The sequence below is a fragment of the Borostomias antarcticus genome (genome assembly GCF_949987555.1).
Source record: "Borostomias antarcticus genome assembly, chromosome: 7".
Lineage (NCBI taxonomy): Eukaryota > Metazoa > Chordata > Actinopteri > Stomiiformes > Stomiidae > Borostomias > Borostomias antarcticus.
Window position 1 is genome coordinate 25,899,079 of NC_140240.1, and position 15,891 is coordinate 25,914,969.

Consider the following 15,891-nt stretch of genomic DNA (forward strand, 5'->3'; position numbering starts at 1 on the left):
AATAACCTGGGGGTGTAGTAGCACAGGCCAGGATCACTACAATGTCCCTGTTCCACATGTCAAAGCAGAGGTGATTTGAACCACAGACATAACTAAGACGTGGTCTAATGGCAGATGCTCGCGCTCCAAGATGTAATAAGTAGTGTCGGCAAGTGATTGGTTGTTGAAGAGGTGGTTTGCTGCTCTTGATATAACAGTAGAGGCTTGAGCTTGGTGAGTGAGTGATACGGTCATATGGAGCATTACATATCCTCATGTTGACAGAGGAAATAGCTATACATGTGGTTCATATTGTAAGACAGAAATGTCCACATAAAATGTATCTTCTGTGTGGGCATAACTAAGGCATGTGGACAATTGGACTTAAAATTATTATTTTCCTTATTTTGTTTTTAAGCCTGGCACAGGTGAAAAACATGGGCCTCATTCCTCATCGTCCCAACTCGCTTCTCCCCACTGCACACATACCATCACAGAATTACAATAAAAAATATATAAAACAAAACTCAATACAAAACTTCTCGTCCTCCTCAGACAAAATCTCCCTGTTCCCTAAATCTGTCAAAAACTCAGTCCCACAATATACAGGGGTGACTGTGGCTCAAGAGGTGGTGCGGGTCGTCCAATGACCACAGGGTCGGCGGTTCGATTCCCGGCTCCTCCTGTTCACACGTCGAAGTGTCCTTGAGCAAGCCCCTCTGAACTCCAAATTCCTCCCAATGAACAGGCTAGCACCTTGAATGCCAGGGGCCGCCATTGGTGTGTGAATGTGTGAATGAGATGCCAATGTAAAGGGTTTGGATAAAAGTGCTAGATAAGTAGTCCATTTACCATTACTAAACTTCCTATTTCAACCATTATACTATCTCCCAATCACTGTCCCAAGCTAAAATAAATGCATTCATTATGAAAAACAGGAGAAAAATATATGAGTAAATTGCCAAAACCACGGCTGCACTGTTCTGTAATCAAATGAGCACAAAGTGCATAATAAAGCTGTTTGAAAAGGCGTTGCCATTACGTAACTGTCTTCATTGCTGTGCTGCGTCTCTCCTCTAATAGGTGTGTCTGTCTGTCTATGTGCAACACGGTCTGTCTCTCCTCTCATAGGTGTGTCTGTCTGTCAGTCTGTCTGTGTGCAACACGGGCATCATGTGTCATTACATTCCGGAAGAAGCCCTTCGCAAGCGCCGGGGTGCCGATTTCCGCCTTGACGAAGAAAGTTGTGCAGAGGAGGAGGGCTACTGCTTTCAGGATTCTTCAATATGGACAGTCAGGGAAGGAAAGTGGTGGTTTGCGACAATGGAACCGGGGTAAGTTTCGTGATATCACCATGTCGTGATCGGCTTTTCTGCGGTCAATTCCGGCTTTACTGTGGCCGATTTTGCCAAGAGGAGGAGATGGTGAGAAACAGGAAGTAGCGCTAGCTAGCAGTTAGCTGTGTGGCTAGGAGGACTGGGTGGGATGTCAGAGGAATGTGTCTGTCAGCTTTCACCCGCTTGTACATTCGCTATTCATTATTGACGAATATATTGCATATGTCTGTTTAGACTGGATGTGGTATGGTGCACAGATAACGACCAAACAGCTGGAGAACTGATTTGTATGAATTTTAAATCAGTGTGCTGCTGGCGGCTGTCAATTAAAATTTGATCTCGTGCTGACATTGCGAACTCGAACCTGCTAACGTTAGCTAGCTGGGGCTAATATGGCTAAGCTAAACCATTGCAGTTAGCGCCGCAAACGCATCAAAATCCGATACTCTTACTGTCAGACCCATCTTAATGACAAATAATGTCCCGGAAAGCTACATGATGTAGCATTTTATTAGCCCCTTTTTGCTAATTCAGAACGGAAGCACGAGCTAGCTAGCTCGAGTGATGTCGGGTTCTCAGCTTGCTCCATCAATCTCACGAACCACGTTCACAATACAATGTGCGAGTACGCCTTTGCTAAAAATGAACATAAATAATGCTGTTATTGAATTAACACGTCGATACAATCCTCTAAAATAACCAATTTCCCATAGCTAGCCACAGTTCACAAAGGATGTTGATCCTCTAGCCCCGCCCTCGTAAAACCTTCAATACTTGTGGAAGTATTGACACTGACTGAATTGTGTGCGCTGTCCACTTGTACATCTCATTAGAAAGGATTTGATCTAATTTAGAATTTCTAAGAGTTAAATTAGTTGAACTTAGTTGATTTTACCGTCATCTGTTACCGTCATCTGTTACTATAAGTCATTCATATGAAGTTGTCTCGGCTGCAAACAACCGCGCATGTCTCATATTTGAAGAGAAAGGAAGTCAGGCTATTCTTCCATGTAAGGAGTTATCACAACTATTGCCACTCACTTGTAAACAGGTTTGTCATCTAGGCGAATATGCTCATTTAAATGTGCTTTCACACAATAAAAATATATTCTAATTTTAGCTGAGTAATGAATAACGCTTAAGAAAATCTTTTTTTAGAGTAACAATAGTCAGCAGTTGTCTGCAGCTGTGACTCTTGGCTGCCTACCACAACGAAACTCTGTACTCGGCATCCTTCTTCTGACTGTACAGTTGCTGAACTGCTGTGGTTAAACCTCCGCTTTGATCTCTACCAACTCTCTAGTAGGCTACTTGTTAGATGGTTTTATCAAAATATACATGGCTCTCAAATGTAATGTGTATACGGAAAAGAACAACGTTAATGCAATCACTGTTTATCAAAAGCAAAGGCCAAACCAGACAGGTTAGGATAAAATTATATTTTTCTTTTATATGTTCTTTATCATCTCCCCGGCATGCTAAAGGTCAGGAAGGCCTGGACTTGATTGTGAGCTGGTATGCATCCTCTCCCTCTGAGGGACTCACCCAATGAGAGTAGAGTGAGCTGTAACCTCTGGCCAATAGACAGTAATTCTGCACTATCGATTGGCATAGGCAAAGTTATATGGCTAAAGTAAAAGGCTGTTATAATGGTGTCTAAATGTTTAGAGCTTTTGTATTCCCCCCCCCAACATTAGACCAAAGCCTTTTTTTAATGCTTGTACATTTATATTATTGTATACACTAACGTACATGGATGGATGTCCTTAACAAGGGTTCAGGAGCAGAAGGTACTGGCAAGCTAGCCAGATGTATGGAGGAATGGGAGTGGGTCAGTGGTGGTGGTGTAGTGGTTTAAGCATCGGGCTCCGGTGCAGCTGCTCAGCGGGGACCGGGGTTCACGCGCTGGTCTCGCGCCCCGGTCATAGTGTCACTGTCACGGGCTTGAGAGAGTCAGGTAGCCGGCTCTCTCTCCCGGATCGCCGACCGCGGGGTGGTGCGATGGACCCTCCATAGCGGAGACGGGGGACAACTGGACAATAGGTCTGGTGTGATTGGCTACCAAATTGGGTGAAAACAGGAAATAAATATAAGAAAATGACAATGTCTCTCTCCCTTCCATTCTAGTTTGTCAAGTGCGGCTATGCAGGCTCTAACTTCCCAGAGCACATTTTCCCCGCTTTGGTTGGCAGGCCAATCATTCGCTCTACCGCCAAAGTGGGAAACATTGAAATCAAGGTAAGCATCCATACGTCCAGTGTGTGTGTGTGTGTGTGCGCGCGTGCGGTGTGCGTGTCAGATGCAGAAGCAGGGCACCAGACTAATCTTTGCCCACTGGAGCCACTAACCTTTTCAGCTAGTGACAGCAGCACATAATTTGGTGGCACATACTGGAGTGTCACATTTTCCCCACGGTGCTGGCGGCAGGCCAAGTCGTGGGCATACGACGCCTACGTAAGGACGCTCAGTCACTCGCTCATGGACGCTTAGTCATGCGCCCGCGCAGAAGGCCGCGCAAGCAGACCACTATGAATGGAATGCTGCTAGCTACTAGGGCTGTCACAGATAAAGAAATTTCCCCTGAGGTAATATAGGGTGGCTCAAACTACTTTCAGCTGTGAGAATAGTCACAGTAGAAACAATTATGAACATGCAGGTTGCAACACCAACATAACTATAGACTGTACTCGGGCGAGGTGCCAACTTGTGCCTTATAGCTGCTGCCAAGTACTATTTTGTTGACAAAACACATTTGGTGTATAGTATCAAGTATAGTCCTGGGTGAATGTAAAATCCTAGTATGTGGCTGAACCAGGGCTGAAAATTAACTTTTTGGCTCACCTGCCAAGGGGACTGGTAGATGAAAAAATCCACCGGTCAAGTATATTTTTTACCGGCCAAAATAATAAATTGCCCATTTTGTCACATTATACATCTGTTTCAGTACTTTTCATTCAGATAATAGTATTATGTTGAATACATGCTCAAGGAAGAGGCCAAAGTAAAATTTCAAATAAATTTGTTTTATTCGATGCCTAGAAACATTGCGATTCATAGAAATTAAATTATTCATTTCCATTCACTTCCACGGTGTAGAATTATCCATAACTACCTAACCCTACACAAATATGAGATATACATGATCCAAGCCTTAACCTCATGGTCTTTGTGTTTATGAACAAAATACATACTGTAACATATTCACAGCCTGTCATCATGTAAAGTTAAACCTGAGCTGGATGATCAGTGAAGTCAGTCAAGGAGGAACCAGTACCGTCTTCAGAGCTTATAAGCTACATGACAAGCGATCAAAGACATCCCTTCTGAGAAACAGTGGCTTGATATGCTATGGAAGCCCAGAGACAGGATGGTACACATCTACTGTACTGTAGGTGTCGACTGTAGTAGCACGCGTCCTCTGAGGTAAATAGGAACGATTCGATCTGTGCGTGAGTAGCCTCGCGTCACCAGTCTCTCCTAGTGCGCGAGGTTCCGCAACAGTCATGTGACAAACTTTATTTGGTGCAGCGGAGGAGCTATTTAAGTGCAACACACAACAAACAGAACGCCGGTCTATGGCATGTATGTGGCGACATCGCATGCATAATTTATTACATGACTCTATTGGTACAAACATTTACCCGCCAGTGAGGCGGATGGCCTCCGAAAATTTGTCGGCAAATGGAAATTTTACCCGCCGGTGGCGGGTGTTAATTTTCAGCCCTGGGCTGAACCGTATGAATGTGTTTGTTGAGTGCACGCTTCTGGGGACGACACTGCAGTCAAACACCGACCTTTTCGAAATGTGTGCGAGCCGAGCTCAACGTGAAATCATGCAATGGAGAGAAGTAGTCGTTGCTGCCCTCTGGTGGTCGGTCGGGAGTATTAACAGCTCCTATACACTCATAATGAAAGAGAAAGGTAATTCTCGGATCCGCCCTGTAATTTGGATCCGCTCCAAAATGTAATCAGCTCCAGGGTACCTTGGGTGGAATATTTGTACCAAGTATGAATGTCATAGGGTTATTTGTTTTAGAGTTGTGGTGCGAACATAGATACCCATCCACCCATATACCTACCCACACACACCCACAGACAGCAGTGAACACCCTACTTGCATGCCTCGTGGTGGTGCAAGTAATAACGAAGGTGTATGTATATATATATATATATATACAATAATAATACAATAATAATAATAACTGTGACTGGGTCTAGAGAGAGGTTCTGACATGGTCGCCGCCAGTGACTCATGCTGGAACAAACCACAACCCCAATATATCCTTCTGCACAGACATGTCCTAACATCACTTTCTTTTCAGATCAATTCCTTGGAAGCTGCTGGTTGTTTACTTAATGCACCTTTCCTGTTAGCGATGGCTGAATCCACTTTTTTATTTAGTGTCACACGCATTTCTCTGTCCTCAAGAACTCCTGCTGGACTTGGACGTGAAGCAAGCAGGCACAGCAGATCCTCATGATTTGTTGATTTAGTTTAGATTGTCACACCTGAACGGTGTTACTCATTAACTATTCACCTTGATAACAGTGTTGCGTATGTCAGAATGGGTGGACCGGGCTAAAACACACACACACGCACGCACACACCCACACAAATTCACCCCTGACCTGCTACTCTGTTCATCTCTCTCTTTCTCCCTCCATCTTCTGACCTTCTCTATCCTTCTTGGCTCCACCCATTTCCCCTGTCCTGTTGAGGTAGAATAAGAGGAAGATGGTAAGTGTGAATGGGGTGTGTTTGTGTGCGTTTGTTGCCACTTGTGCCCTGCCATCTGCCTTAAGAATAGAATGATTTCTCTTCTTTCTGTGGCTTGTTTTGCATTACTTCCGCATTCTTCTCCTTAACCATTCTTAACTTTCTGGTTGTTTTTTTTCCCGTGACGAGTGGTGTTCTGAGTCTGACTAACCTCTGGGGTTCTGTTTATTCATGAATGTAACAGCTGTCACATTTTTACATTTCGCATTCTGAACAGAATTCAGTCACAAGCATTTGCAGAAGGAAATGGTGACACCAACAGCAGTTTGCATTTGAAAAGCCACATGCTTCCTCACACTCTGCTCACAGCCCCGATGACAAACGTAGCCGATGTGGATTCTAATGATGAAAAACTGATCCGCTAACTTCAGTATAGGAGTTTGCTGGATGACGACTAACTCAAAACTCATGTAAACATGAACCTTGACCTTGAACGGAGATATCCGGCATGCCAGTTCATAGGCTAGCTCATCTAATCTAGAGAGAGATTGCACCCAGTGTGTTCCGTCGTGTACCTCAAGGTGGCGCATGTGCAAACGTGACAGAATTGACCCTCTCGATCCTGATGTCCAGCCTGGTGTCCTCTGCTTGTCAAGTGTGGTTCTAACCAATCAATAAGTGTGATGTTCATTACTGAGACGGAAGACCCGCTTCCTGTCATGGATTCTAACGGCGTGCAGTAATACGTGACATGCTCTCGACCTCTAGCACCGCTGTGTTCCTCACACAAACGGGTCTTGTCCAATAGAGGGTCACGCGGTACTTTTGTCCCTGGCTGACCTTTGCCCTGTGCCCCCCGTCAGGACCTGATGGTGGGGGACGAGGCCAGCGAGCTGCGCTCCATGCTGGAGGTCAACTACCCCATGGAGAACGGCATCGTGAGGAACTGGGACGACATGAAGCACCTGTGGGACTACACCTTCGGCCCCGAGAAGCTCAACATCGACTCACGCAACTGCAAGATCCTGCTCACCGAGCCGCCCATGAACCCCACCAAGAACCGGGAGAAGATCATCGAGGTGTGTGTGTGTGTGTGTGAGAACATCTGAAAACTGTGTGAGAGCATTGCTACCATGTTACTCAATCCTGGTTCTAGGGAGGTTTTTCTGGAGAACAGAGCAGAAAAGAAAAAAAAAGTGTATATACACACACACGTCACTGTCCCAATATTTAATCAGGGTACTGTGTGTGTGTGTGGATACTACAGTGAGCGTAACCGTAAAGGCCTTTAGGCAGATCCCTCTCTAAGCTTTTATAAGAGATCTATTCTTGGAACCTAAATCATTCCTCAGTCATAACAGTGATGTCATCATGCCTCATGGAGAGATGACGACCCCCCCCCCATTATGAATGATTCACGCTGACCACAGTGGTGTTTGGAGGCCGTGGAGCAAATCTTAACCCCCCCCCCTTTTTCTTTTTACCCATTCAACGATCAGCTCATATAAAATATTTCCAGTAGCAGATATTTCCAGAGTTTATTTTCGCTGGGCTCGTGGGTCACTTATATATGCGACGCACATAAACTGTGGAGCGGGCGGGTCGAGTGCGGAGTCGTTTACAAATTCTCACCAACCTGACCGTTACTGTCCTCTCGTCTCGCCGCAGGTGATGTTCGAAACGTACCAGTTCTCGGGCGTCTACATCGCCATCCAGGCGGTGCTCACTCTCTACGCTCAAGGTAGGTCTACGACTCAGGGAAGCGAAGCCAGGCCACAAAAAAGGCAGCGGGTTACCCGCCCTCTGAGAGACGCGCGACCGAAACCCTGACCTCAGCCAGCTGTGCGCACACAGCGGATATGAGGCCTACTCCACCACGTAAACTCCAGATATTTTTCAGTTAAACAGTTGAGCTTTAGCCTCTGTGCTCTCTTTGCTAATACCATGCCCACATTTATCAGTTCCGCTAACCTGTGTGTGTGTGTGTGTGTGTGTGTGTGCGTGTGGGGAGGGGGGGGGGGGGGAGGGTCTGCCTGCATTAGTATTCACCAAACACAGCTGCAGGAGGAAACACAGCCAGTTTGTTCATGACCCTTTCACTGTCTGTGTGAGAGTAGAATGTCTAGTAGCGTGTAGTGTCTTCATATTGCCCATAATCCTGTGTAGTATACTGGTTTGATAGTGGATGAAAAGCCTTTGTTTTTTTGCTGTGTTGTGTGGAACTGGAAGAAGTCAGTAACACGAGGGAATGTTACACAGGCTTATAATTAATGTAGGCCTCATGCAGTGCACACACGCCACACACACTCACAGCCGCCATCGTCATCGTGTGGTCCTTCAGGTCTACTGACCGGCGTGGTGGTGGACTCCGGCGACGGCGTCACCCACATCTGCCCCGTGTACGAGGGCTTCTCGCTCCCCCACCTGACCCGGCGCCTGGACATCGCGGGGCGGGACATCACGCGCTACCTCATCAAGGTACCTCGCCGCCGCCGCGGCAGGCTTAGAGATCGCCAGCGTTCTGAAAAGCAAACTAAGGCCTTTCCACCTCCTAGTTCCCTCTCCTAATTCTCCCATGATCCCTTGCTGTCGCTGTGCCCCCCCCCCCCCCCCGGCCGTCCAGCTGCTGCTGCTGCGCGGCTACGCCTTCAACCACTCGGCGGACTTCGAGACGGTGAGGATGATGAAGGAGAAGCTGTGCTACGTGGGCTACAACATCGAGCAGGAGCAGAAGCTGTCCCTGGAGACCACCGTGCTGGTGGAGTCGTACACGGTCAGTAACCGGACCGCCGCCCCGAGGGGAGGAGGGAGAGAGGGGTGTTTGCGTGCATATACTGACACTGCCATCTCTCGGTCTGTGTGAGGTCAGAAACTAGACGGAGAAGAGTGGAGTGGAGTGGAGTGCCATATTGTTAAGAGATGGGTGGGTGCGGGAGGGGGGGGGGGGTTGGGCTTTGATCCAGCCAGCCCCCCCCCCTTCAAGATAATAACTCACCCACATGCGCCAGTCCCTTCGCCACCCTTAACCCCGGAGAGGGGTTAGTGGTAAACCGCGGCAACACCGCCGGCCCCCCGGTGATGTAAAAGCACGGGGGTGGAATTTTCCGTGCGCGCGGCACACCGGCGCCCCCCCCCCAAACCCTGGGGCGGAACAGGAGCGCCAGTGTAGCGCTGGGAGAGGAAGCGCTGCCCCACCCGCCCTGCTCGACCACCTCCCTCCCTCCCTCTCACCCACCCCCATGCACGTGACATCATTTCCTGTTCGGGGGCCAGACTCCCACGCCACGTGTTGACCTGGTTTCTGTTTCCTCCTCCTCCGGTCCCCAGACTCCGCCGCCGTCAATGGCCCCTTTATGCTCCCCCCCCCCCCACCCACTCCCCCCCCCCACACGCTGTTCTGTCACGCTCTGTAAAAGGCCCACTGTCAGGGGCCGCGTCCGCGCCGAGCCAGCGCCTTCATGTTCCCAGCCGGCTCCCTCCGGAGTCCAGACATTGTCTATTGTCCGGCGCTTTAAGCCGCCGGCCAGCGTCTCGCGATGAAAACGTCAGAACGCGTCGCCGTCAACAGCGTCGCTTATAATCAATCGGCAGGATTCAATATGGGTGAAATGAAGCCGGGTCTGTGGTAACGCTCCAGTCCATTTGTTATTGTTTGTACAAGGCCGGTCTCGCATGCTTTCCATGTCTGCCTGTAGAAATCCCCCACATTCTGTCAGTAGCGCTCACCAGCTTCACATGAAACCCCTTTGGTCCACGTCTGCCCCCACCCCACCCCAGCTCCCCGACGGCAGGCTGATCAAGGTGGGCGGCGAGCGGTTCGAGGCCCCCGAGGCGCTGTTCCAGCCCCACCTCATCAACGTGGAGGGCGTGGGTGTGGCCGAGCTGCTCTTCAACACCATCCAGGCGGCGGACATCGACACCAGGTAACCCCCGCCCGTTGACCCTCCTCCTCCTCCTCTTCCTCCCCGACCGTCCTCCGTCTCCCGATCGGCACCTCTCCTTTTCTTCTCGTTTCACCATGCATTCCCTTTTTTATCCTTATTTTATTATTATTATTATTGTTCTTATTTTTTCCGTCCGCTCATTCCAGCCGGTTCCTCTCCTCAACCTCACCCTGTTCTGCTCCGCCTCCGCAGGTCCGAGTTCTACAAACACATCGTTCTGTCGGGCGGTTCCACCATGTACCCCGGCCTGCCCTCCCGGCTGGAGCGTGAGCTCAAACAGCTCTACCTGGAGCGCGTGCTGAAGGGCGACGTCGACAAGCTCTCGGTGAGAACACGCAGGGGACAGGAACCGCCCGAAAACCACCACACAATGCTACTCATGTACATCTCAAACATCTCAAAGGGCAGCATTCTTCAAGTGCATTGTTTGTTTGTTTTTTTACAGCTGGTATTTTATCAGGCTACAAGTGTAATTTAGAGGCCCGTGCGGTTGCTCGATTTAGCCACCAGGAGGCAGTGTTGTCTCAAACTGAATTAGTGGACTTTGAGCAACGTGCTCGCTTTCAACTGAGGAGCAGCGATCTTCATCATGGGACCATTTTTAAATCATGCGCTTAACAACGAGATGAAAATATAATGTGTCATTGTTCCCCCTCTTTTCTCCGAAAGACACTTCTGGCTCGATTCGGCACGATGATTGCCCGTTCCCAAAACGAGGCCTTCTAGTTCGTGGAGACAGATTATCTTATAATTACAGACTAGAAAACTAACACCTATTTTTAGCGTGTGTGTGGGGGGTTATAGACGTTTCTCCTCCTCTTCTCACCCCCGTCCCTGTCTCTGATTCCTCGTCTACAGAAATTCAAGATCCGGATCGAGGACCCCCCTCGGCGCAAGCACATGGTGTTCCTGGGGGGGGCGGTGCTGGCCGACATCATGAAGGACAAGGACAACTTCTGGCTGAGCAGGGAAGAGTACCAGGAGAAGGGCATGCGTGTGCTGGAGAAGCTGGGCGTCACCGTCAGATAAACCGCCCCGCCCCCCCCCCCCCCCCCCCCCCCCCCCCCCCCCCCCCCCCGCCGCAGCGAACCGTTCCCTCCCCCACCACCTGATGTCACTCACCTCCTCCTCCCCACACTTCCTTACCTGCCACCTCCTCCGCTCCTACGTTCACTCAGCCTTTCGCAGGGAGGGAGGGGGTGAGGGAGGGAGGGGGCGGGTGTATGGATGGAGAGGGGGGTGGGGTTGGGGGGGGAGTGCTCACCTGGGAATAGTCTCTATCGTCAGCCCGCCTTATTGGGTGAAAAAGTGCTCCCGGGGTTTTGGAGATGAGTCGATTATTATTAGCGATTACATTTATAGAGAGGGTATGGGATGTGCCCTGTGTTGTGAGTATTCAAAGGGCCTTGTCGAGGCAGGCCTGCCACTTTTAAAAAAAGAACCCCTCGCCACCCCCGCCTATCTTTATCTTTTTTTTGTCTTTTCTTTGGTCAGGATGTTTGCTTGCTCCTCTTCAGGCTCTTCTGTTTGACGGGCCGCTCGCCCGTCTCCTCTCGAATCCGATCGTTTCTGATCGAGACAAAAGAGAAAAAAGGGCCTCAGACTCTACGAGGGAAGCGATTGTGAAGGAATGCTGCGAGGAGGTCACGAGAGGTCGCGCTCTGGCGTCCGTCTCTCTGATCGCCCTCACCTCCGTGTCCGGTCATGAAATCCGCATTTGCGAGACTCGATGAAAAAGAAAAACTGCCGCCATTCCCTCACGTTTCAAAGGCATTTCATTCCATGTACGGCGCCATCTGCCATGTGTTCAATTCCAATGAGGACTGGCCAGTTTTTCTTTTACATAGTGGTTTTTATAACCCCCCCCCGCCCCCCCCAACACATTCATTATCGATGCGCTTTCTGTTTTTGGAGAAGAGGTAACGCCTTTCTGTTGGACTGTGTCGTTTGTATGTTTATTGTTTTGTATATTTGCAGTGCATTACTCCCATGTTCTCTCGAGTCAACAGTGGGAGCGGGTGGCCAAAAGAACACCCGTCACGGTCATCGGCCAAACGAGACATTCTGTTGCTTTCTGCCCTCAACAGCTGATCTGGGAGCAGATCTCCCAATCAGAGCCACAATTGTCTTTAACAGTTTTGAGCAAAATGGCACCACAGGCCCGCTAAGGGCAAAATGGCATAGAATTAACACACACGGTTTTAAAAGGAAGTCGTTATTCCGAGACCAATAGGAACTCTTACTTGGTCCTGGCTCGATTGAAGATGGAATTTGTGGGTCTTGGGGTAACAGGAATGTGGATTGTTTGGGGATATTGAAATATTTGTAATATTAATAAGAATTTGATGTCGGTAGACATGAAGACCACGTAAAAGCTGGTATTTGCGTTTTTCCTGTTTTGGTTCTCGTATCAGAGGGACTTAATACTTTGTGTAGAATTTTTTTTCTGGACAAGATGGTCATCCAGTGCCAAGTGCAGTTATTGTAGCTGGATCTTATTTTGTCAACTTCTTTTTTTTTTCTCTGTTTTTGTTCATATAGTGTAAACTGCCTACCGCTGATTTAAATAAAGCAAAGTGATTTATAAATACCTGAGGGTGCTCTGTCTTTGAGATGGGAACACGCGGTCGCCATAAATACCAGTGACATTGTCGGCGGCGGTGTCCCTAAATAAGATGGAATTGGGGGGGGAGGGGACATGATTTGCCTCCAAAAGGAACGAGTTGGTACCTTCAAGGGCACATGTACCGATGGACTTGGTGGTGTGTATGTAAACTGGTATGCAGAGAACGTGTGTGTGTGTGTGATTTGAGTGTGAGAGTGCATAGGAGATTTGGTGATATTTGGGGCGGGCGTTGGGATGGAACCGGCTCCTTTGGAGGGGCTCTGTTGCAGAACCAAAACCCTGTTTCGCCACTCCCTTTGATGTGGCGCTGTTGCCGTGGCACTGGGCGAGGAATTCCCACCCGCCAACGTCTCCACGTCGATGGCCTTCGCACACAAGAGTGAGTCCCCCCCCCGCGCGGCCGTTCGAAACGGGTGCGAGAGGCGCCGTAGACCCCGTGGAGGCGGCAGGCGGGGTGACCTGGAGGGGCGTGGCCTGGCGAGGGGAAGGGGTTAACCAGAGACCCTTTGAACTCTCCGAGGGTTCCCTGGGAGCGGCGGGAAGGCCTTCTTCAGAGGCCGGACGGACATGCATGGCGTCCCGCTTTGTGTGAGCAGACGGCTTCTTGCATTGCAGAACGCTGAAAGCCTCCTTTAGCAGCTAGGCCAGTTCCATTCTTTTCAACAGGGAAAACTGGCTAATTTGCACAGGGTTCTAATACCCACCCCCCACCTCTATACACCTACCCTCAATGCCCCTGCAGTTCTACTCCACTTAGGGAACACTTTGTCGGGGATTAACTGAGACCCAAAAATCCCTTCTGATCCCAAAATGATTCTTTAATCATTAGAGCATTTACCTCATGGGCCCAGGCCAACCAACCAGGCTTGAAAATGCCACTTACAAGGAAAACCGCACACTAAGTCCCACAACAAAGATTATTTGGATAATTGTAATTTGGAGAAAACCCAGATTGCCTGACGTCTTATATAACATATGTTGCTTTCTAAAATAAAGGGGGGGGGGGGTTCTAAATAAGAAAAAGGTTTGTATGCGTAACAAGCATCTAATTAAATATTTGGGATTTTGAACTTTGTGAAGTAGTGTGCCTATTAGAGAAGAGGGAGGTTTTTCGATTGCGACTGGACAGACCTTGCACAGACGGGAGTCGTCGGCCGGAGAGAATCATCTCCCGCCTGTCTCCTGCGCCAGGAGCGATGGTCCCTTTAACACACAGGAACCGCAGAGAGAGAACGGGCAATTAGCAGAAAAGGGAAGCCATAAAAGTCGATGCAGTTGGAAGCCCAGTGGGGAGCTTTAACCTAGCTCCGCTGCCCCCGCCAACCCCCTCTTCCCTTTGCAAGGTCGGGGGCAGTGTGCTATGCGCGTTAATTTCGGGTCCAAGAAAACGGCACACATGGCTCTGTTTGAGATAGCGGGGCTAGCTGGAGGGAGGGTTGAGGCATAGGGGACAAGAGGGGTATCGTGTTCACATTTGTTTCAGATTTCATCCGTGTAAACAAAGGGAGGCAGCAGACACGCTGGGGCCTATTTAAATTAGGCCCAGACTAACATCCCGTCAGAGGCACTGCCTCATGGCCCTCGCATGCTAGGCCCTCAGCACATTCTGACTCTGCAGGCTTTGAAGGGATCACTCTTCTTCTTAGAGGGGGGGGGGGCAGTATTTTGTAAGGGTATTTCTGTTTGGAATCATTTTCTCCCTTATTTACACCGTGTGGCTTTTTTGGTGTGTGTGTGTGTGTGTGTGTGTGTGTGTGTGTGTGTGTGAGTGCGTGCGTGCACAACTATAGAGAATGGCTAAATAAAGTCTAAAATAATCTTTTGGCTTCTTTGAGCCATCTTTTAACCTGAATCTGACGCCTTCACTCAAGCACTGTAGCGTACTGATGGGGAAACTACAGTTCCTATCTGGGGTTGGCAGATGATGACGTTTGGCTAATGCTGTGCATTTTTTTCAGGTGTCTATATCCAGACTTCAGCTTCCCCCACATGGCTGTTCATACTGCAAACACCCCAGCAAGCTAGCGCAGACACACACAGGCACACACACACACAGCTTATGCAACTCAAGTCTTACAGCCTATCTGTGATTGACCACCAAGGCCACTGTGGCAAATGGAACATTCTTTTTTCTTTTTTTTTTTTTTTTAAAGGAGGGTGGAACATTCAAGTAACTGAGGTGAGTGGGGGCGGGTTCAGACGGAATAAAGTTAACAGTTAAAAAGTCCACTTCCTTCCTCCTACCGGCCCAAAGCTCAGCACTGGGAACTGAAGCCTCTCTGTGCCTCTGAGTAACCCCAAATGTGGCCGGAACGCCAGACAAACTCTCGATACAAGCGTCCACGAAAACAAACACTGGTCATATTATTTTCACTGCACTTTTCCTGTTGGTTTGATTCAACACTAGCTACAGCCGGCCGAGCCAACAGACACACACCAGAGCTTTGGACTTTTGGAAATAACAGTGTCCATGTTGGCCACACAAGTTAAACTGGCAATGGGCACGTACAGTATATAGAAACCCAGAGGTTTAGACTGTGAGATTGGCAGTTTGTACAAAAAACAGACATCCGCTTCATTTATGTGTGTGGGCTTGGGCTGTCCAACACCGAAAGCCATAAGTCTACAATTTGTGTCCACGTCTATTGGGTATGCTGCTTGGTTTGTGGAGCAAGGGCATTATTGAAGCGACTGAGGACGTCGCAGAAGTGACTACATTTCTGAAATGTCACGCTTAACTGAGCCGTGAGATTAACTTCTTTTTTTAAACCGTCCCTTTGCCCAAGTGAGTAGAGGCGCCTCAAGTTCTTCCGTAATCTTCGAGGGACCTTTCTCACAACCCTCGACTCGTGAAACGGGGAAATCCCGAGGCGTTTTCCGAACCGCCCCTCGATATCTATCGAACGCAATCGATCAATTCTTTTAGAGGCCGCTCTCCACGTCTCGGACGCGCCGACAGAGCTGGGTGATAAAACACAGCGGGGCTGCTGGAGACAATGCCCTCTCTTCCCTCCTACCCCCCCACCCCTCTCCTTCCTGCCCCCCTCTCCTCTCCTGTGCCCCTGCCCAGGGTAGGAAACCCTCCCCCCCCCCACCTCCCCGCCTGTCGGAGGACGCAGACCCCCCCACCCCCTCTCTGTTGTCATATGTGCACAATAACATCCTGATGCGTGTCCCAGCAATGTTCCCACCGATGAGGAAACGGTACACAAATAAAGCCCCGAGCTCCCCGGCCAGCGCCGAGAGAGGGGACGGGACTGGAGCCAGGGGCGTGGCCGCCATTCGGGC

At 49.3% G+C, this 15,891-nt stretch overlaps 1 protein-coding gene across 1 annotated transcript; it reads left to right on the forward strand.

Annotated features, from left to right (window-relative positions):
• The first annotated feature begins 1,189 nt into the window (after positions 1 to 1,189).
• actr2a (actin related protein 2a) lies at positions 1,190 to 12,505 on the forward strand. Its single transcript, XM_084440483.1, has 9 exons — positions 1,190 to 1,313; positions 3,444 to 3,554; positions 6,897 to 7,112; positions 7,702 to 7,774; positions 8,375 to 8,511; positions 8,657 to 8,806; positions 9,811 to 9,956; positions 10,170 to 10,302; positions 10,836 to 12,505. The coding sequence occupies exons 1-9, from the start codon at positions 1,266 to 1,268 to the stop codon at positions 11,004 to 11,006; spliced, it is 1,185 nt and encodes a 394-aa protein (XP_084296609.1). The 5' UTR covers positions 1,190 to 1,265; the 3' UTR covers positions 11,007 to 12,505.
• Positions 12,506 to 15,891: the final 3,386 nt, after the last annotated feature.